Source organism: Oculina patagonica, chromosome 1 (assembly GCF_052425735.1).
Source record: "Oculina patagonica isolate OP01 chromosome 1, crgOcupat, whole genome shotgun sequence".
Classification (NCBI taxonomy): Eukaryota; Metazoa; Cnidaria; class Anthozoa; order Scleractinia; family Oculinidae; genus Oculina; species Oculina patagonica.
Window position 1 is genome coordinate 3,805,707 of NC_135758.1, and position 23,179 is coordinate 3,828,885.

A 23,179-nucleotide genomic window follows, 5' to 3' on the forward strand; every position below is an offset into this window, starting at 1 on the left:
ATGATGCACACCATTTAATGCAAGCGATGTCGAAGCTGTCGCAAGCGACACAGAAAGAGGTGAAATGCGTCGCCAACAACATGGAGAAATACATCACATTTTCAGTAGGAGGTCTGCGTTTCATTGATAGCTTGAACTTTCTACAAGGAAGCCTCGATTCACTTGTAAGCGCAACACCGAAGGAGTCATTGAAAATAACATCATCCATATCAACGCAAAATGCCCGATCTTGATCCACCGGACAGCGAAAAGCTTGTGTTAACACTTGAGGACAAAAGTAATTATGTTGTACACAGTAATTATGTTGTCACAGCCTCAGTGTCATGCAATCAGCTGTTGATTAACATTTTTTGCTTTCTAGTAGGAGTTTTTTAAGTAAACAACAACAACTACGAAAATGTTTTTATTACCACGACAAAAAGCAATTTTAAGTTACAATATTTGGTTAACAGTTTCAACTAAAATGAGCAACAACCCCTAATTAGCATAATCCATTGTCTGATTATTGGTAAACTCACAATCTGATTGGCTACACAGACACCTAATATCGATAGTTATAACCCACTCATTATTTTTTGCGCGCGCTAATTGGAAAAACGCATCACGTGGTACAAAATCAGACGGGTATCAGCGAATATACCCGTCCGATTTGATATCCGTCGCCCGATTTTGTAGGCAAGCACAAAACAAACGAATTAAGACATCTTATTCAATTCTAACTTTTGATGAAATCACGGAGTTAAAAAATCACGTTAAGTTAAAAAATCACGTTGTTTCAACCACAGTTACGCCGGGTTTATTACGTAGGTATAAATTTATTGGCGATAAAGCGCGATGTAGAAAATAATCGAAATGTTATAAAATAAATAAACCCCTTTCTGGCTCGCTGATATATTGGAGGATAATGCCCTTGGCTGAAAGATTGTCCTCGAAATTTCACAGTTGCCCTCGAAGCTTCGCTTCTCGGCCAACTGTTCATTTTTCGACAATCTTTCAGCCTCGGGCATTATCCTCCAATATACCAGGCGCCTGAAGGAGTTTATTTACTAATTATAGCACGTGCAACCCAGGCGTTGTTTGTGATCTGTAACAAAATTGCATTACATTTTGAGCTTATTTAACAGAGTATATAAGAACGGTTCAAAAATCGCTCTAAACGCAACATGTAGCAAAGGATTCAAATAAAAGAAGCTTACCTTACCCTGCACTTGTGTTATTTTGATTTCTCTGAGGCGTCTCAGTCGTTCTAATTAACAATTAGACTACGAGCCCGAGTTTTCTATGAGCAAATAGTCAACGAGGCGCAGCCGAGTTGACTATCGCTCATAGAAAACGAGGGCGAGTAGTCTAATTGTTTTAGTAGAAACTCTAAAGGTTTGCAGTCCAAAACCTACAATATTGTGCACTTTGAAGACAAAAATCAAGAATATTTACCGCTTAAAGAGCTACGCGAGCGCGCGACTGTTTTCTATCGGCGAATAGAAATCAGTGAGAGAACCAATCGGATTCGCGGATTTCCAATAGAACACAGGTGAGTTTCTACTAAAGCCATTTAGACGATTTTAATTTCCCCAGGTTTGCTTTCCACTAATAGTCCATCAGCTGAGATCCGAAAATTTGGGTTTATGGCTCACTTGTGGGGAAAAAACGAAACATGTCTTATCTTAATCTTTGACTATTGAGCATCATAAAAATGTATGATAGCAAGGTTGGAACGGTAGCTTTCACTTAGTATATCGTATTTCAAATTTGCCCGCCATACGCTTCTTTTGGTCGCCATCTTGGATTTTTGGGGAAGGCTACAAAGCTGCTTGTATTCTTTTAACGTGAACGAACCGCATTTCAAACGCAAATTTAGAACGTATTGGAACTAAAATCGTGATTTCGTTCATTCTAGTGTTTCAATTATAACCACGTGACGTCATATGTGACGTCACGACGCCTGATTATTGATCACAATTTGACTGTTTGTACCAATAAATATCGCAAAAAAATGCAGTTTTTAAAATTATTTCTAGAAGAAAAGAGAGTGAGTAGATAAAATTGCATTTCCATACAAGTGTCTTGAATAAAGCCCCCTCAAAAACAATTGCCACTTTCCTACCCAACCCTATTTCAAACACACGGTCCCACGAACATTCAATGGGTTTTCTTTCTTCGCCCGGTTTCAAAAGTGTCTCCTCTGCACCATGCGGTGGCTCGGATTCAAAGCTAGCCCAGCCCAGTGCAGAGATATTTCTTCATGGACAACCTTACATCGTGCTGCCGTGATCCGGAATCACAAACCAATTTTGGAAGCCTCAACTGAAATCGAATTCCCCGAAAAAGGAAGCTTCTTTAGGAGCATCTGTCTATTACGTCATCCCAGACCTACATCCATGAAAAGTTGGCTCCAGCACGCAATACAGAAGACATCAAAGCTTTAGGAAAGCTGGTGGATCTGCTTAAGGATTTATTCATCAATCCATTGAAACAAGATGCGGCGTTCACGAGCTTGTCCACGGGTACTGAAGCGACAACAGAAGTTAACGGAAGGCAAGAGGTGCGAAGACCAGAATTGTTGACCTTTGCTAACGTCTGGAGAAGCAACTCGACCCAATCTTGCAATTGAAAGCTTTTATCGGCATACACGCTATCACAGGCTGTGATACCATCTCCGCCTTTTCTGGTAAAAGAAAGTGGAAAGCAGTCCAGCTTCTCCAACGCAGCGAAATGGACGTCCGAGCTATGGTGAGTATCGGGGAGGAGTGGGCAGTATCCGAGGAGATCTTTAAAGCTATGGAGGCATTAGTGTGTCAGCTGTATGGGAAGACGTCCCAGAGTGTGGACGTGCTTTGCTATGAGATTCACTGCGCCAAAGGCGGGAAAGTGAAGCCAGAGGCTCTCCCACCATGCGAGTGATCTCCACAACTCCATGTTACAAGAGGAAATTTTCAAGCCGCAATCTGGAGAAGAGCCACTGATTCGCTTCCAGCCCGGTTATCTCCTCCCCTCACGGCACGGCCGGGAAGTAGTATTTCTAACGTTGTTGAATTTGTGTGGCTTGGATCTAGGCCGGCTCCAGAAGAGTTGACAGAAGTGATCATGACAGCAGGGAAGGAGGACTTTATACGATTGTGGTGCTTCTGTACTCAACATACTCTTTACTGAGCCCTAGTCAAACCTTATGTGTTGACGGAGCTATCTTATCTGACTTGGGGAATACTGATTCATGGTGTAGTATACTTGACTAAACGTAGAAAAAGACGTTAGAAATAGCTATAAGAGCGTATTTTGTATCCAGCATTGTGAAGTAGAATGCCTTTATGGTAATTTTGTTATTTCAGATGATTAAGGAGCAAAAGGAAAACAAGCTGAAAAACAAAATGGCGGACATTGTGACGTCATTTATGACGTAGTTTGCTTTAATAACCGTAAACAATGCTAAAATAATGTCCCGAATACGTATTACTTTCAATTGTATGCCTAAGCAAAAAATCGTCTGTATTTAAGAACGAATGAAAAAACTAAGGATTTTTTTTAAAATCCAAGATGGCGGCCAAAAGAAGGATATGAGAGGAAATTTAAAATTCGATTTACACAGTGAAAGCTACCGCTCTATCCTTGCTATCACACATTTTTATGAGGCTTAATAGTCAAAGATTAGTATTAGACAAGTTTCCTTAGTTCCCCTTTAGTGGGTCATACAACCCCTCTAGATGATGGACTATAAGCAAACCTGTCACGGATCACAAACAACGTCTGGGCTACCTGTGGTTCTAGTTCACCACTAACTTTTTCTTTGTCGTTATTGGCCCAAACTGATCACGTGGTACAATCTAAGGCTGACGGGAAGTGAAACATTGTATCTTATTTATCTCATTAACAATTAGACTGCGAGCTTGATTTGTATTGCCGGATGGTTGGTTGAAAGCAAAGTCAACTATCAAATTCGATTGAAACCAAGAACTCGTTACGAGAGCATAGCGGGCTGGTAGTCGCCCTGCATTGTGGGCTGGTAGTCGCCCTTGGACGTTTTGTCTTCTTAAAAAAAACTTGCATATATATGCCCTCGAACTTGGTTTTTGAGCTAATATTTGTTTGTAGATCAAAAAAATCAGCAAAAATGTTTCATAGAGCTTGTTTAAAAGGTCTTCCACGGGTTTATGCTTAAGGAAATACACTGCACGTTTTCGTATCGACTTTGATAGTTAGCTCAAGACTTTGCTGTCTGCCAACCATCCGGCGATAGACCTCGAGCTTGCAGTCTGACTGTTTATGAGATAAGTAAGATACAAGAAAGCCTACAATGCCCTGAAAACCAAATAATTCTGACTCTTGGTCAATGTAGTATAAGTGTACATTACTGTCGCTTTCTAGAGATTACTTCCATTAATCTTATACTATAAAATACGTGTGCTTAAAAATACTGCATACAAATGTACACAAAACAGTTCTTTGACTTCCCTTTAAATGTAGTTAGCAAATGTACAAATATACAAAATGTTTCGTCGATACTATACTACTCTATCAAATTTTGATACGGAGTCATTCTGTTAAGACGAAGGCGACCAAACCTCGAAGCACAGGGGGGCCAACGCTGTATTAGTTATTCATAATCTTAAATTAAAAATGTTCTTATTTACCTGCGTTTCTGTGTCTTTTTTCACCGGTTTGAGGGCGATTTGAATCAGAGCGAAACGGTAATCGGTCTATCGCAATGACAATACGACGCGCCTCAATTATGTCTCAAATTTTTCTTTTTAAAACTGTTATTATTAATTAAAACACAAAACTCCCCGCGAGGAGACTTAATTGTTAATGAAACTTGAGGCCCGTCGTATTGACATTGCGACAGACCGATTACCGTTTAAAACTCGCAACGTAAACCGCCTTCGCTCTGATTCAAATCGCCCCCAAACCGGTGAAAAAAGACACAGGAACGAAGGTAAATAAGAACACTTTTATTATAAGATTATGAATAACTAATACAGCGTTTGGGTTCCCTGTGGTCAAAGTGCAAAAACAAAGTATAAAAAATTAAACGTCAGTAACAGTTGAAACTCACAACACGATGGAATTTGTGAGGTGTTTCGAATTCGTAATCACTGAGTCAGTCTTAATGAGGTTTTCAGTGATCTCAAAAATTCAAAATCTAACCATTTTTTCGAGCATTTTTTCGATCGTTTGAGTCAAACCGACAACGATCGTTGAAAATTATTAACGAAGCCATCGCTTGGCCTGCCTGTGGAATAAGCAAATATCACTATATTTCAAGAGTGCGTCATCAAGTTTGAGAGCGATTACTTTGAAAAGTAGCGCTAATAAAATCAACTAAAGAAAAATCACAGTCTGCAGTCTCTAACCCAGAATTTTATTAAAAAAGTAAAATTAATGTCTGACAAGCAAACTGTTTCGAAAAACAAAATAGAAACTAGAATGCAATGCAACACTATGCGCTTTATAGAATAGTGAATGCATTGTAAGCGCACCTATAAGCTAAAAGGCTGAAAACTAAATACATTTTGTGCCCCACCATGGATATATTCTTCAAAATAAGGTGATTAACTGACATTTTTTTCCTAAAACAAAAACATGTGCTATTCTCCCATTTATTTTCTCGACTTTTCTTCGACCTTTTGCCTTTTACTATGCTATACTTGTATTGATCTGCACCATATTACTTCAAACCCTGTATGTCAATTACTAAAATAGGAAAAACCGTTAATCATGCAGTCAATGACACGACCAAATAGACAAAAAATAAACAGTTCTCCAAATAGGAATCGAGCCTGATTGATCTTTCGCGCACCGGTCGAACGTTCTACGGTCACTACTCCACAAAATGCGGTGTGTTGATGGTCACAGGTCAGACTCCTGTCACTTTCACTCACTAACATCTCTCTCACATTTCTACCAAGCCTAACATATACATCAGTTCCCTCAAATTCAAAAATAATGCGAGACGAGTAAAGATTTACAATGATTACAAAAAAGAACCTCAACATACTAGGCAATAGTCCTTATGCATGTTTATGTTACACCGGCTAGTTTCGCCACAAGGCCTCGCTTTTGAAGAGCATACATGTAACTTTTTAGTATAAACGAATTCCCAAAGCAGCAAAGATGAAAAAAAAAAATAACCGCGTGAAAACTGCATGAGAGTGGCAGAGGTTTGCAGTGGTTTTAGAAAAATTCAAATAAAAGAGGCTTGATGGTAATAATAATCGGAATAACAACAATAATCGGCATTTACAGTGGCATCTCCACAAAGTGGCTCTTTCGATCCCACCTGATCCCAGATCGAATTGGAATTTAGAAGTGTTGGTTTTTGTGGAGGGAGGAAAACCGGAGAAAAACCCTCGGAGCAAGGAAGAGAACCAACAACAAACTCAGCCCACGTATAAAGCCAGGTCCGGGAATCGAACCCGGGCTACATTGGTGAGAGACGAGCGCTCTCACCACTGTGCCATCCCTGCTCCCCTCCCCCATTGGTAAATTTTGAGCATCTGACGTTGTCATTCATAAAGGCTGGTTCTCATATGATCGCCCCGATCGTTTCTATCGCATCGATCGTTTGCAAATACTGAGACGATCGTAGGCGATCGAAGTGCCCGGTCAAATCCTAGGTCCGAAACAATTATTTTGGCGCCAAACTCAAGAAACGAGTTACAACTGAACACCTCGTGCGTGCGTCGGAACAAACTTAGATATTCATGACAGTAAAAACAAAATATACGGTCAATCAAACAAGATAACAATTCTTTTTTGTTGTTGCTCCCGCATATGAATATTCGATTTTATTCCGATCGACGCACGGGTGTTTTTTCAAAACTCCGATATCGCTAATGGCAGCTTCTTCTCGTTATTGCCGTTTTACGGCGAAGGGGGAAAAGGGAGGCAAAACGGAAACGTAGTTCTGTGTAATACTGATGCACCATGGGGCAGTTTGGATCGCTTCGATCTTCGTCCTCTGTGAAAGTAGTTCTCATATAATCGTTCGTGATTGCCGCGGACTGCGACCGATCGCCTGGATAGAACACGGGCGATCGAAGCGATCATGATCGCCCCGATCTTCGCGGACGTTAGCACTCGTCTCTATAATGTTCTCATATAATCGCCCCGATTATGAGTTTTTTTGACGCGATAGAGGCGATAGAAACGATCGGGGCGATCATATGAGAACTAGCCTTAAGGCCTATTAGTTGTCAACAGCCAACAGCTAAAACGAGTTGACTTCTATGCTCGATAGAGTTTTTCCACACAATAGAAGCCAAAGTTAATTGATTTTATGCAAGATCTTGTTTATATTACGTAACGATCCCCTGAAAAGGGATGGAGGACCCGCATGAAAACCAGCTTATTCTGATGTGGCTTTCTCTCTAAATATAGTAATTTATTGATTTATGCGAACGTAACGAAGGATGTTACTTTCAGAATTGACGGTTACTGTCTCACAGACTAGTAGAAACTAGTTGTCGACAGGAAAACTGCCACGTTTGCTATCAACGACTAAAATAGTAAGTTTTAGTTAGCCTATGAAAACCGAGTTTTTGTTATCGATAGCTATTTTCACTGGCATACTGACTTTTTAGTTATCGATAACTTATTGTTATCAACTGTAACTCTCTATTCTGTTAAGGCCCTTAGTAACGTTGATTAGCCTGATCCCAACAATAACACGTATAAATTTGGACAACCCACGAAGATCATCTTTGACTTCTGTTACGGTTTCGTGTTGGGATCAGAGTTTAAATAATAAGCAAATCTACCATTGATCATGTTATGATTGTGTGTTCCCACTCTGTCAGTCCAACTAGTTCTCTTGTAAAGCAATGAGGTTACATACTTCCTGCAGCACATCTCTGGTTCTGTGTAAAGAGATCAAGCAAGACATTACTTTTTGACACATTATTGTCACGTTTAATAATAAAAGAATAGTGACGGTGTTGAATAGACACTAATTTGATCATTTATCCTCATTGAAATAACCCGTGCACTCATGGCGTGACGCGACAGATAATCAATTCACTTAAACATGTACTTAAAAACATGTGTAGATGTGAATGTAGCAGATGCTGAAGGTAGGCAATAGCTGTTTGTCTTCCTTCTTTGATCAATATTTAGAAACAAGTTTGACGAGAGCTCACTTAAATGTGCGGTTAAAGAGAATAATAGGGGTCACGTGACCAGGAATTACCACACCGAAGAGTGAAAGCTAGGGTTATGCTCAACCCATAATAGTGTCTGGATTAGGGTTGCAGGTTTAGGGCGTATGAGTTAGTGTTATGGTTGGGTTGTTGGGGTTAGGGTGAGATTTAGGCTTAGGATTGCAGTTTGGGCCTTCGTTAGTCACGTCACAAGCACTCCAACCACAGTAGATAACCTTAGTTGAAGTAATTTTAGCCTTGTGACTATATTGCATGGGTATAAGTAAAGTTTCTGGTCAAGCTACAGTTTCAAATTATTTACTTCTCTTGCTTCGGTTTTGTGCAGTGTCCTGATCATAAAAGTTTGAGAGCTATTGCCATCCACCTCCCCCCCCCCCCTCCCCGTAACCTTTTGCCCTGTGCTCAACCTTACACAACATTTGCAGAGGAACTAGTACTAGTAAGCCTTGAAATTCTGAAGAGTCTTCGAATTCGAAAGATAAATTGACTGACAAAGAGTATTTTTGTAAACTATTTTAAAAGTTGATAAAAAACGAGAGTGAACAGCACGTGTAATTATCTAATTTAGCATATCACCCAGAGAATGATCTGTCAAAACATGATGTTAACAAAGTGTTGTTTAATACTCTTTGGCTATAATGCACCTGCACCGAAAACCACAGGAGCAAGATATATAAATAAAATGAATTGTTTTACCGTTGAAGATCCTTGATGTTGTCATCCAGCACCTTCATCTGCATTTTCGCGGACTTTTCAAGGCAATCTTTGGCTTCCTGGAATTCTCCCCTTTCTTTGTGTACCATTCCAAGATCAAACAGTGATTTGGCTGTGTCCCGATGATCTTTCAGCAGATCAAGACGCATCCTCAAAGCGTCGTCGAGATACTGCTTAGCGCTGTCGTAATCACCCAGTACGTAATAGTTGTTCGACAGATTGTTGAGGATGGTTGCCGTAAAAGGATGGTCTCCCAGACGTTCTCTGTAGATTGGGAGGGTCTGTCGTTCTCTGACTACAATGGCTTTCCGATGCTCTCCTTCAAGTGATAGGGCCACTAGGAATAGGATTAAATAATAAAAAATTATTACCTTCATTTGGAGCGAAAATAATCCCTGATAGTTGTCCCCGGACATTTTTGTTCCGGAACCGAACAGAAGCCAAATGCCAAATGAAGGCTGTTGTATTTATTATCCTTCAAATATTTTTTACACAAGACCGCTTATTTAGGAAGACCCTTCCTCAAAGTCGTCGGCGTTTAATTATGCTGGTACTGCTGTTCAAAATATTCACTTCAACTCGATTAAACGATTTACCTGGGATGAAAACTTAACGTGCCAACATTTCTGGGATAGTGTCTGGTATTCCCTAGATTTGGCTGCATCACTTGATGTGTTTAAACCAAACGCGTGATATCATGCGATAACACTCAGAAACAAGAACATCACACTCACCTGCCATGTCATTGTATGTTGCCGCCAGCATAACAATGTCCTCTTTCCCACGTGTTTGTCGAATGTTGATTGCCTCTTGGATCTTTTCTTTCCCTTCAAGGAATTTGCCTTCTTTTGCGAGACATCGACCATGTTTGGCGAGACACTGAGCACGGCTGTTACCGCTGTTGATGCAAACATCTGGGCTGCTCTGGATTCTGTCGGCTTCCACCAAATATTTCCTGGCTCGTTCAGCAGCTTCATCGCATAGATAGGGTGAACAGGAACAGTTGAACACTTGCTTGATACCCAGGGAGGTGAGACATTCACTCAGTCTCCTTTGATCACCCATTTCTTCGCACTTCTTTCTCAATAATGTGAAAATAGATTCATACTTCATCTTTCCAATCATCTTTGCCACAAGCTCCCCAACGCTGTTGAAGATGTCGATGCACCTTGTGATTTGTCCTTCATTCATTTCACCGTTTTCACTCTACTCAATAAGCTGCATGACATTTTCTTCCTCTTGTCGGAAAGCTGTGATTGCGTCTGAGGCGTTCCTGCTCAAGAACATTCTAAATGTGTCATTTAGGAAGGTCAAAAAGTGATCGATGAACATATTGCGGGCATTGGCAAAGACGACACGAAAATCTGGTGAGCATGCTTTATTTCTGGAGTACTCGCGAATGACTATGAGGAACGTATATAAACAAGCACCCCCAACGATATTTTGTTCCAACAGAGATCGTCGAGGCAGTTCCAGTGTAGTAAGTTTGAGTTCATGCTCACTTAGTGCCGTAGAATGGAATACTTGTGCTGCCCGAGAAAGAGAAAAACGTCCTCTAAGTAATGCTAATGTTATGAGGGTATTCTGTTCTTGAGTATTAAGTCTTCCAAAGCAAACATCCAAGCACACCTGAATCTTCTCTTCCCTTGGAACTGACCGGATCTTTTCTAAGAATTCGAATTTTTCTTTGGGTAAGGAACATCTCATCTCTCTCACAAGACTAAGCAGGTCATGGTGCGATAAGGCCAAGGTGTAAAGGACGAGTGGAATGCCGCTGCAAATCTCTGATAGCTGGTTCGCGTATTCTTGGTTGACCTCTCTATCACACACTCTTTGCAACAGCTGATGTGATTCTTCTGGACTAAAGCAAGTAAGATGGATCATCTCTTGGCCTAAGCTGGGGAAAGCAACTTTCTCACATGAGGGGACCAGTAACTTGACTTTTCTTGATATCATTACAGTCTCAGTGATAAAATTCATTACCTTCGATTCTTCACTTGATGGATTCTTTCTCTCTCGTACCACTTGCAATTGATTGTACGTGTTTTGTCAACAGTCGTCCAAATGGAGTAAAAATTCAAAGTTGTCCGGTAACAAGATCGTGTAGAAATCTTGACTTTTCAGACGATTTTTCAACTCCGATATTGGGTTCTCTACAGGGTAATGGTAAACTTGTTAAAGAACCTTTTCCGAAAAATCGTCTAGAGACCTAATGTATCTGCAATTTACGGTGCGACTGTCAGAGTCCAATCTTTCGTTCGCCACCTTGATAGCGATGCTTGTTTTCCCCACACCAGTAACACCATGTACAAGGACACATCTGCAGTAGTGTGTTGGACAAAGGTATCCCTTAATGGCCTCGCATTCCTGGTCGCGACATTTTTGGTATTATTTTAACTTCGGGTACACGTTTCGGCCATTTCTTCAAACAAAACACGTTTGTGAGATTCCAAAATGGACGCCATATTGAAACAAAAACGAAGCATATGGCATGGAGATGACGTCATTCGCCCCTGAAAAATTTTCTGGGGGGGGGCAAGTTGATAACCATAGATCGCCCAAAAACTCGAATAAAAACGGAATCAGGAAGCGTTCTCCTTCGTCGAACGCAATGAACATAACATGGTCAAAAATCCCAACTGGTAGGGAGCAGACCAGTTGGCTATGTACAAAGCGTGATCGAGGATTTGAACTCGGGACAACCGAGAAACAAATCCAGCTAGTGACAGGGGCAGGTCTTGAACCGGGGACCTCCGGATTACAACACCAGGGCCCCAAACCACTCGGCCTCCCCTTGCTTCCCTAAAATCACACTAGTTTAATAGACCATATTCACGATAGCCGCCATGATGGTTTTCATATTATAATGCAAATTAGCCACGTTGTCTGCGAGGGGGCAAACATTGAAATGATGCCGTTTCTCGGAAAATCGGCTCGGCGAAATAGTGAACTATCTGCGCCAAAATTACATTTGAGATCCAGGTTATGGAATAATGAGTTCATTATTGAAGAAAGTTGGAAAAAGTTGCCCGATAACTTGACTTGTTAACTACGCAAGCCGTTTTATTTTTATAAAAGCGCCGAAATTGCGTAAAACTTAAAATATTTTTAAAACAATATTGAAACTAAAGCATAGTATGAAAAAAATTATCAGACATAATAAGAAACCAGCTGAAATTTGTATATTTAAGCTTGTTTGCCCCCTCAGAAATCACGTGTCTAATTTGCATTATAAAGCGAAAACAAACATGGCGGCTATCGTGAATAAGACCTATTTGAAGGCGATTATATCATGCAATCAGCTGTTGATTAACATTTCTTGCTCACTTGTAGGAGCCTTTTAAGTAAACAAACAACAACTACGACAACGTTTTTTATTAGCATAACAAAAACCGGCCATTTTAGGTTACAATATTTGGTTTACAGTTTCAACTAAATAACCAAGAACCTCTCATTAGCAAAACCCATTGTCTGACTATCGGTAAACTCACTATCTGATAAGCTACACAGGCACCTGATATCGATAGTTAAAGCACAGGCGACCCAGACGTTGTTTGTGATCGTAGTCCCGTTGACTATCGCTCATAGAAAACGAGGGCGAGTAGTCTAATTGTTTTAGTAGAATTTTACGTACTTTTAAGCCAAAAATGAAGAAAAATTAATCTTTAAATGAGCAACGGGCGCGCGATCGTTTTTTATCAGCGAATAGAAATCAGTGGGAGAACCAATTAGATTCTCGGATTTTCAATAGAACACGGTTGAGTTCCTACTAAAGCCATTTAGACGATTTAAACTTTCCCAGGTTTGCTTTCCACTAAAGAGAAAGCAAACCTGTCACGGATCACAAACAACGTCTGGGCGGCCTGTGGTTATAGTTACCACTAACTTTTTCTTTGTCTTTATTGGCCCAAACTGATCACGTGGTACAATCTAAGGCTGACAGGAAATAGAAAGAAGAGCAGATTACGCCTGTTGAAATTCCAATTGTTTGCTCTCCTTGAAATGGATTTTAGTAAGAAATAAAGTTTAAAACTTTGCATCTTATTTCTCTCATTAACAATTAGACTGCAAGCTTGATTTCTATTGTCAGATGGTTGGTTGAGAGCAAAGCATTAAACCTTCTATTAAATTAGATAGAAACCAAGAACTCGTTCCAAGAACATAGTTTTTTATGCCTCGGCCTTGTGGACTAGTAGTCGACTTTGGACATGTTATGTCCTTAAGGAGGCTCGATGTAGTTTTTTAAGCCGAAGGGTGGTTGTTTTGAAAACTAAAATTATCTAGGAAGCCAATGTTCAATTTGGCCAAAATACACCATAATGAAATCAAAATATGACCAAATTTTAATTTTTTACCGGTCACTTAGCACAAAGGTTACCATAGCAACGATTGACGTTTTCTTTTGTTCTCAAACAAGCTTGATTTTTTCGAAATCTAGATTGACTCTTGGTATTTAAAAAAAAATTGCATATATATGCCCTCGAACGTCGCTGTTGTGTTAATATTTGTTTGTACAATCATTGACAAAATTGTTGACACATTGTCAATTTACGCCTTTTTTATATATATTGTTATATGGACCAATTTCATCCTTTTGCCCCACCTTTCCAACCCCCCTTCCCCCAATCAACGTTGTAGTTTGTTTCTAGGAGTCCTTTGCTACCATTTTACAACATTGGATGGGGGGGGGGGGGAGGGGGTATTTTAGCAGACATTCATGAAATTTAAAAACTAGAGGTAAATTTGTAATAAAAACCGCAGAGCGAAGTCAATGTGTCAACTACTTTTGTCAAAGATTGTAGAAAAAAAAATCAGCAAAAAATTGTTTCATAGAGCGTGTTTAGTAGCTCCATACTAAAGAAAATGCACTGCTCGCTTTTGGTTTCTCAGTATCGACTTTGACGGTTGGCTCAAGACTTTGCTCCCCACCAACCATCCGGTGCTAGAGACCTCGAGCTTGCTGTGTAATTGTTAATAAGATAAATAAAATTCAAGGGGGCCTACAATGGCTAGAAACCCCAATAAAACTGACCTTAGGTGTATTTTCCTGTCGCTTTCTAAAAATTCTGAGCATTAATCTGCCCCTATGATTGCAATGCTACCGTGACCGTAAACTACTAATACATTTGCTTAAAAATACTGTATAAAAATGTACAAATATACAAATTGTTTCGTTGATACTATACTACTCTATCACATTTTGATTCGGAGTCATTCTGTTAAGACGAAGGCGACCAAACGTCAAAGCGCAAAAAAAATATATAACAAATTGAACGTCAGTAACAGTTGAAACTCACGACACGATGGAATTTGTAATCAATGAATCAATCTAAACTTTTATATACAACATAAAGGCTCAAGGCACATGTAAATATTCATAATATCTAGCCTTACATTATTTAGGTATCTTAAAATGTTGCCGCTGACCATGGATTAAGTGATTATCCTACATTATTATTCAACAGATGCGCGCACTGCCGATATATGGTCAAAATGTTAACGATATCTGTCATCCGTACCTAACAGATATCCTGCGATATTCGTAGGTTGCGAAGATTAGTCCGAAATCTTGTAAAACGCTGCATGATTACAGTTTTTCTATGTGCAAAATGTGTTTCGTTGACAATTTGTTGAATAATAAAACAATTATCCTGCTCAATCTTGCGGAATATCGTCTGATTTTAGCCAACTCGGCCTACGGCCTCGTCGGCTAAGTATCAGGCGATATTCCGCGCGATTTCACAGGATAATTGTTAAATATGTCATGTCGGAATTTTCCAAATTACGAAATTATTGTTAGGTTGATGTTTCTTCGTAACTTGGGCTTACTGTCAATTAAACGGAGAAACAAGTGTTAAATATGGAGGGCTGTACCATTTTCTATGTTAATGTACTCATCTCTTTGCACTTTGATTATTCTACGAAGATCTGCAGACGATAGACGTCTAAGAATCAAATGCATGCAGCACTCGTTACTGAAACAAGCGAATACATATCGCTATTAAAGTGGAGGTGAATTAAATTTATATTCAATAAGCAGTATGTCACCAAGTTTGATGATGACTACTTTGAAATGAAAGCGCTAGTAAATTGAATTTAAGATTAATAACAGTCTGCTTTCCTTCCCTTTAACCTGGGATTTTTTTTAAAAAAAAGAGTAAAATTAATGTCTGTCAAGCAGACTGTTGCGAAAAACAAAATAAAAACTAGAATTCAATGCAACACTATGCGCTTTATAGAATAGAAAATGCATTGTAAGCGCACCTATAAGCTAAAAGGCTAAAAAAACTAAATACATTTTGTGCGCCAACATAGACATATTCTACAAAATAAATTGATTCACTGAATTTTTCTCCTAAACCAAAAACATGTGCTACATTCTCCTATTTATTTTCTCGACTTTTCTTCGACATTCGGCCTATTACTATTTTGCTATCCTGGTCTTGATCTGCACCATATTACATCAGATCTTGTATACCAATTTCTAAGAAGTGCACTTAAGCGTAAAAAGCAAAACATTTAGGAGAAGCCGTTATCAGTCACAAGCAAATTACTCGAAAAAAATAAACAGCTCTTCAAAAAGAAATCAAGCCTGACTGATCTGCCACACACCGGTCCGTCGAAAGTCCTACGGTCACTACTCCACAAAATGCGGTGTGATGATGGTCACAGTTCTGGCCTTTTTCACTGTCACTCACTAACACACATTTCTATCAAGCCTAATTAATAATAATAATAATAATAATAATAATAATAATAATAAGAAGAAGAAGAAGAAGAAGAAGAAGAAGAAGAAGAAGAAGAAGAAAAGAACAAGAACAAGAACAAGAACAAGAAGAAGAATAAAATATTTATATAGCGCCATATCCATGTCTCAAGGCGCTTTACAGTAAAATATGATAACAAATGAAATTTACATTAAAAATTTACATCAGTGATAAAAGAAAAAAGATAGCAAATAAAATAGCTAAGCTGTAACAATGGAAATAAAAATAAGAATCATTAAAACCTTTAAATGAAAACTAACTCATTAACTGACTAATTAACTAAGTAACTAACTAACTGACTAGCTAAACTATCAATTTTATATACACATCATCGTTTCCTACTGATACAAAAAATATGCGAGATGGGTTAAAATTTGCAATGATTACAAAACAATGTCTTATATAAAAACCTCAGCATACTAGGAGATATTCCTTATGCATGTTAAGGTTAGTCTAGCTAGTTTTACCACCAGACCTCGCTTTCGATGAGCACACATGTAATTTTTTAGTATGAACAAATTCCCAAAGAAGCAAAGATGAACAGAATAACCACCGGGGGGGGGGGGGGGCACTTCCTATAAATGGGCTAATGGGGATGTGCCGCTGGATGGGGTCGCATTTTCACGGCTGGACTGACTGTAATGGGGTCGCCTTTTCAAGCATTTTTTATAGGGTGACTAGAATGGGGTCACACTTTTCCGGGATTTTAAGTGAGATTTTGAGTGAGAAAATACTGGCAAGTTGTGATTTATAAACGAAAAGATTCACCGAAAAAAAATGTTACCGTATATATTGCTGTTGTTTAATAACTGGAATTTGTACGGTAAACGAATAAAACAGAAAATGACTAAGTTGGGGTCGTGAAAATTACATTTACCCAAAAGTGACTAAGATGGGGTCTATAATTGGCCATAGAATATGACTATAATGAGGTAGGGGTTTTGAGAGGCCAGCGGCACCTACCCAACAAAAAATGACCCTAGTAACCCCCCCCCCCCCCCGGGAGAATAACCACGTGAAAACTGCTTGAAGCAGTTGAGATTAATTCGCCTACACGAGGCTTGGTGGTGAATTTTGAGCATCTGACGCTATCATGCATAAGGCCCATTAGTTGTCGACTACTATTTGCTCGATAGAGTTTTTTCACACACTAGAAGCCAAAGTTACGGTTTCGTGTTGGTACCAGAGTTAGAATAATCAGCAAATCTACCATTGGTGTTTTGATTGTGTGTTCCCACTCTGTCAGTCCAACTAGTTTTCTTGTAAAGCAAGGTCAGCAAGGAGGTTACATACTTCCTGCAGAACATCTCTGGTTCTGTGTAAAGAGATAAAGCAAGACATTACTCAGGCGCGTAGCTGAGGTTTTTGGAAGGGTGTTCGTATTGACAGGAATATTTATTAAGGGGGGTTATTAAATACGAGCGCCGAAGGCGCGAGTCCCTAGGGGGGTCTGGGGGCATGTCCCCCCAGAATATTTTTGAAATCTAGAGGCCCGGAAATGATATTTTCAGCATTGTGGACGTCAATATTTGGACTGATTTCAAACTCGGACTGATTTTGGACTGATTTCAAACTCGATGGAGTGTAAAATAACAGGTATTTTTAGTCATAACAACAATATTTCCGGCGTTTTGTTAACTTGATACATTTATACATACATACCGGCTTAGTACACTAAACGTTTTACAAAAGCTTGACGTATGCTGCAAAGGCATCTCAGGGTAAAAGCTTAAGCCCCCAGCCCCCGGCTCCACCGTCAATGTACTAAAAGCAGCGTCAAAGCGTCAATATGCACTAAATACGCGTATCACCTGGGTCCCCCCGTATTCCCCGCCTTTCGTCTATTTATATTCCATTTATCAAATCCCGAACGCCTGTTAAGGAAATATTTTTCAACGATGGGATTATTTTGACTACATATAATACTAGGTCGCTAGGATATATTTAGGCCACTTACTTACTAATTGCTGAAAATCAACAGTTTGTGTTTTCAGTCCTCCATTATTGACCTCCAAAGGGGGTTCGTTCGAACCCCTCGAACCCCCCTCCTACGCGCCTGTTACTTCGTGACACATTTTTTTCATGTTTAACAATAAAAGAAAAGGGAAGCCATGTTGAATAGACACTGTTTTCATCACTGATTTATCCTCACTGAAATAACCAGCTGTGCACTCATGGCGTGACGGATAATCAATCCAACCCATGTGTAGATGTGAATGTAACGGATGCTGAAGGTAGACAGTAGCTGTTTCTTTAACTTTTTTGATCAATATTTATAAACAAATTTGACGGAAGCTCACTGAAATTAGTCTAAATGTGCAGTTAACTATTTTAAAAGACGATAAAAACTGAACTGAAAGTGAGAAGCACGTCTAATTGTTTCAGTATATTACCCAGTGAATGATCTGTCAAAACTGAATAACGTTAACAAAGTTTTGTTTCAAACTCTTTGGCTATAATTTACCAAAAACTACAGGAGCAAGATACATAAATAAAATAAATTGTTTTACCGTTGAAGATCCTTGATGTTGTCATCCAGCACCTTCATCTGCATCTTCTCGGACTTTTCAAAGCAATCTTTCGCTTCCTGGAATTCCTCTCTTTCTTTGTGCACCATTCCAAGATCAAACAATGACTTGGCTGTGTCACGATGATCTTTCAACAGATCAAGACGCATCCTCAAGGCGTCCTCAGAATATTGTTTAGCGTTGTCATATTCACCCAGAGCGTAATAGTTGTTCGACAGATTGTTGAGAATGGTTGCCGTAAAAGGATGGTCTCCCAGATGTTCTCTGTAGATTGGGAGGGTCTGTCGTTCTCTTACTACGATGGCTTCCTGATGCTCTCCTTCAAGTGATAAGGCCACTAGGAACAGAATTTAACAATCAAATCTTTTATCTAGCTTCAACAATAAAACAATATTCTCCTTTTGGAGAAAAAGTATTCTCTAATATTTGTCCCTGGACATTTTTTGTTCCGAAACCGAACAGAAGCCAAAAGTGTTTATTATCCATCAAATATTTTTACACAAGGCCGCTCATTTTGGTAGACCTTTTCCCGAAGTCTTTGGCGTTCAAAAAAATGGTATCCTGTTCAAAATATTCACTTCTACTCGATTAGACAATTTACATGGGATGAGAACGTAACGTGCCAAAACTTTTGGGATATTGTTTGATATTCTCTAGATTTGGCTGCATCGATCACTTGATGTGTTTAGACCAAACGCGTGTTACACTTAGAAACAAGAGCATCACACTGACCTGCCATGTCATTGTATGTTGCCGCCAGCATTACGATGTCCTCCTCCCCATGTGTTTGTCGAATGTTAATTGCCTGTTGGATCTTTTCTCTCCCTTCACGAAATTTGCCTTCTTTTGCGAGACATCGACCATGTTTGGCGAGACACTGAGCTCGGCTGTTACCACTGTTGATGCTAACACCTGCGCTGCTCTGGATTCGGTCGGCTTCCAGCAAATATTTCCTGGCTCGTTCAGCGGCTTCATCGCACAAAAAGGGTGAACAGGAGCAGTTGAACACTTGCTTGATACCAAGAGAGGTGAGACATTCACTCAGTCTTCTTTGATCACCCATTTCTTCGCACTTCTTTCTTAATAATGTGAAAACAGATTCATACTTCTTCTTTCCAGTCATCTTTGCCAGTAGCTCCCCAACGCTGTTGAAGACATCGATGCACCTTTTGATTTGTTCTTCATCCATTTCACCGTTTCCACACCACTCAATAAGTTGCATGACATTCTCTTCCTCCCGTCGGAAAGCTTCGATTGCGTCTGACACGTTTTTGCTGAAGAACATTTTAAATGTGTCATTCAGGAGGGCCAAAAAATGGTCGATGAACAGATTGCGGGCATTGACAAAGACAACACGAAAATCGGATGCCTTATCCCTGCAGTAGTCGCGAATGACTCTGAGAAAGGTATAAAAACAAGCACCCCCAACGATGCTTTGATCCAAAAGCGATCGCTTGGCGAGTTCCAACGCGCTATCTTTGAGCTGACATTCACTTAACGCCGTTGAACGAAATATTTGTGCAGCTACACACAGGGTAAAACGCCCTCTTAGTAATGCTAGTGTTATGAGGGTGTTCTTTTCTTGTGTTGTAAGTCTGCCAAAGCAAATATCGAGGCACACGTTTATCTTTTTTTCCTTTGGAACTGACTGGATCTTTCTTAAGAAGTCGAATTTCTCTTCTGGTGATGAGCATGCGCAGTTCATACGTTCCACGAGGCTGAGCAAGTCGCTGTGCGATAAGGCCAAGGTGTAAAGGACGAGTGGAATGCCGCTACAAATCTCTGATAGCTGGTGCGCGCATTTTTCGTTGATCCTTCTATCTTCACACGCTCTTTGCAGCAGCTGAAATGATTCCTCTGGACTAAAGCAAGTAAGATGGACCATCTTTTGGCCTAATTCCGGGAAAACAACTCTCTCCGATGAGGTGACCAGTAACTTGACCTTTCTTGATATCATCACAATTTCATTGATAAAGTCCATCACCTTCCATTCTTCATTTGATGGATTCATCCTTCCATGTATCATTTCCAATTCATGAGGCGTTTCTTGGCCACGGTCGTCATCAAAATGAAGCAAAAATTCAAAATTGTCGAGTACCAAGATCGTGTAGAGATCTTGGCTCCTCAGGCGGTTTTTCAACTCACGTGTCGGGTTCTCTACAGGGTAATGGTAAACTTGTTGAAGAACCTTTTCCGAAAAATCGTCTAGAGAAGTAATATATCTGCAGTTAATGTAGACAACAACGGGGCGACTGTCAGAGTCCAATCTTTCGTTCGCCACCTTGATAGCGATACTTGTTTTCCCAACACCAGTGACACCATGAACAAGGACACATCTGCAATTGTGTGTCGGACAAAGGTATCCCTTAATGGCTTCGCATTCCTGGTCGCGACTGACAAAATGAGGAAGTGCCTGGGGGAGCTGGGACAAAAATCTACAGGCTCCTGCAAAAAAAAAATTATAACATTTGTTAACTTCACTCTTGAAGGAGTAAGCAAAATTGATATCGTTTCCGAAACAGCTATCCTTATCAGCAGCAGCAATGAAATGCAGCAACACTCCTGATAGGAACAAGTTCGTTTAATAAACGAACAGCTCTTCAGATAACACTTCAACTATGCCATGATGTAATGGGAGAAAGAAGAAACGTTTTTATGAACAACAAGAGGACAATATCACATTTAGTATTTTGCTGCAGTCAGCATAATCAACCCGATTTGGATGGTAATGGCGGAACTCCAAAACGAAAAGAGTCAGTTAAGAACATAGAAAGCATATGCATTATCAATGATTTAGTTGATATATGTAGGATTGGAAACCCAAAGGAAAAACGTTTTACTTAGCGTCAGAAGACTCCTGTAATTCAGAGGAGGCTGGACTACTGGCTAGTAAGCAGTGGCATGCAGCAGGATATTGATAATCTTAATATCATTCCATCTCTTAAATCTGACCATTCCGCAATTGTGCTATCTTTGAATGGAACTCAAAATGGACCTCGTGGTCCTTCTCATTGGAAGCTTAATTCTAGCTTATTGGATGATAAGGAATATGTGTCTTTGATTAATACAAAATACCCATTATGGAACGATGAATTCAAAAGGTTAAAGACCCAAGGCTTTTTTGGAATCTGATGAAGTACAAAATCCGCCAAGAAAGTATTTGTCATAATAAGACGAAGGCCAAAGAGCGAAGGGCAAAAATGGCAACTTTAGAGTCAAGACTTAACGACTGCCAAAAAATATGTGATCAAGATCCCTCATCAGAAAATATGAACATGTTTGAAGTCATAGCTCCAGAATGACTACATCACCCAGGGGGCAATAATACGATCTCGAGCCACCTGGTACGAACAAGGTGAAAAAAGCAGTAAATATTTCTTAAATTTAGAAAATTCCAGGGGTAAAATAGTTCAATTCGGAAATTATTTAAAGATGATGAATCCTTAACTTCAGACTCTCAAATGATTATGAAAGAACTTCGTTCTTTTTATTCTGATCTCTACCAAAATAAGTCGATGAAAACAGTAACGCCTTGACAGATTCGCTTCTGAGTAATGTACATATTCCTAAATTAACGGTGGAACAAAGGAACAGATGTGAAGATAAATTAACGGTAGGGGAATGCTTTAACACTTTAAAAACTTTTCAAAAAAACAAAACCCCAGGGAATGACGGTTTACGGTAGAATTTTATTTAGTTTTTGGCCTTTTGGGAAACCTTTTATTGAAAAAGGGGGAGTTTAAAAAAAAAGCCGAAATTTGAAAAAAAAAAGGAAAGGAAAAAAGGGAATGGCGTCCCATTTCACTTATCAATGTTGACACTAAAATCGCTTCCAAAACGTTTGCCAAACGACTAGAACCAATTTTACCTGTGTTAATTCATTACAATCAAAATGCGTACGTGAAAGGAAAGTCGATTTTTGACGCGGTAAGAACCATCGATGATATTTTGGAATACACCAAATATAACAAAATGTCAGGCATTCTTGTTGCTATTGATTTCGAAAAAGCTTTTGACTCTCTTGATCATACTTATCTTTTAAAAGCTCTGCACGCATTTAATTTTGAGCCATCCTTTATCCAATGGATCCGTACTTTTTACTCAAATATATCAAGTTGCGTTATCAATAATGGCTTTACATCAGATTATTTCGCAGTTGGTCGTGGTGTGCGGCAGGGAGACCCGTTATCACCTCTTCTCTTCATATTAGGTTTGGAGATTCTTGCATGCAGTATTCGACAAAATGAAGAGATTCAAGGTATTCAAATTGATAATTGATAAATCCGCAAAATTGATAATTGATAAATCCGCAAAAAGTGAAACTTTTTGCGGATGACCTGACTTGCTTTCTCCGAAACAGATCCTCTTATGATTGCTTAAAAGATTGCCTTAGTGCTTTTTCGAAATGTTCTGGTCTTAGAGTTATTGAGGAGAAGACTGAATTTTTCAGTATAGGCATGAGGAAATTAGAGCGTGAAATGTACCCTCATGAATTCAAAACTTCAATTAAAATTCTTGGTGTGTACTTTGACTACAATAACGTATCGAGGAATAAATCTAACTTTGAATCTGCCCTTAAATCAATAAAAAAGGTATTAAACATGTGGAAGTGGAGAGGTCTGACACTCATCGGCAGAATTCAAATTGTTAAATCTTTCGCCAATTATGTCCAAGGCTGGTCTAATTCCATTGTCAAGTGAATTTATTAAAGAAATTAATAAAGAACTTTATTCTCTTATCTGGAAGGGCAAAGGTAAAATCAAACGCTCAGCCTTAATTAATGACATAGAGGATGGAGGATTTAAAATGCTGGATCTTGAATCTATGATCTCTGCTCAACGAATGGTTTGTCTGAAGAAATACACTGAGAATTATGACAGTCCCTGGAAGTATGTTCTGGATTTTTATCTCAGAAGGTTGGCGGGAAATTTTTATTACATTGTAATGTTGACTATCGAAAGTTATCCATTTCACTTCCTGTCTTTTATAAGGAGTGCTTGCAAGCCTGGTCTTCTAAGAC

General features: G+C 39.4%; 3 protein-coding genes across 3 annotated transcripts in view; all 3 read right to left on the reverse strand.

Annotated features, from left to right (window-relative positions):
- The window catches only part of LOC144665825 (uncharacterized), a 46,545-nt gene extending 35,356 nt beyond the window's left edge, over positions 1 to 11,189 (reverse strand). The window contains exons 1-2 of the mRNA XM_078527131.1: positions 9,599 to 11,189; positions 8,847 to 9,201 (exon numbers count right to left, since the gene is read on the reverse strand). Of these exons, the coding sequence (XP_078383257.1) occupies positions 8,847 to 9,201; positions 9,599 to 10,055 (812 nt within the window). The 5' untranslated portion in view covers positions 10,056 to 11,189. The remainder of the gene's footprint in view (positions 1 to 8,846; positions 9,202 to 9,598) is intronic.
- The window catches only part of LOC144653022 (uncharacterized), an 80,722-nt gene that overhangs the window by 30,527 nt on the left and 27,016 nt on the right, over positions 1 to 23,179 (reverse strand). The window lies entirely within an intron of this gene.
- Positions 16,782 to 21,238, reverse strand: LOC144644529 (uncharacterized). Its single transcript, XM_078504044.1, has 4 exons — positions 21,235 to 21,238; positions 18,892 to 20,721; positions 18,142 to 18,496; positions 16,782 to 16,946 (listed from the first exon to the last, which is right to left on the reverse strand). The coding sequence occupies exons 1-4, from the start codon at positions 21,236 to 21,238 to the stop codon at positions 16,883 to 16,885; spliced, it is 2,253 nt and encodes a 750-aa protein (XP_078360170.1). The 3' UTR covers positions 16,782 to 16,882.

Coding starts and splice junctions, on each gene's coding strand:
- LOC144644529 (XM_078504044.1), bottom strand. Junction 18,497..18,891: donor AACATACAATGACATGGCAG/GTCAGTGTGATG, acceptor TTCTGTTCCTAG/TGGCCTTATCACTTGAAGGA. Junction 16,947..18,141: donor AACATCAAGGATCTTCAACG/GTAAAACAATTT, acceptor CTCTTTACACAG/AACCAGAGATGTTCTGCAGG.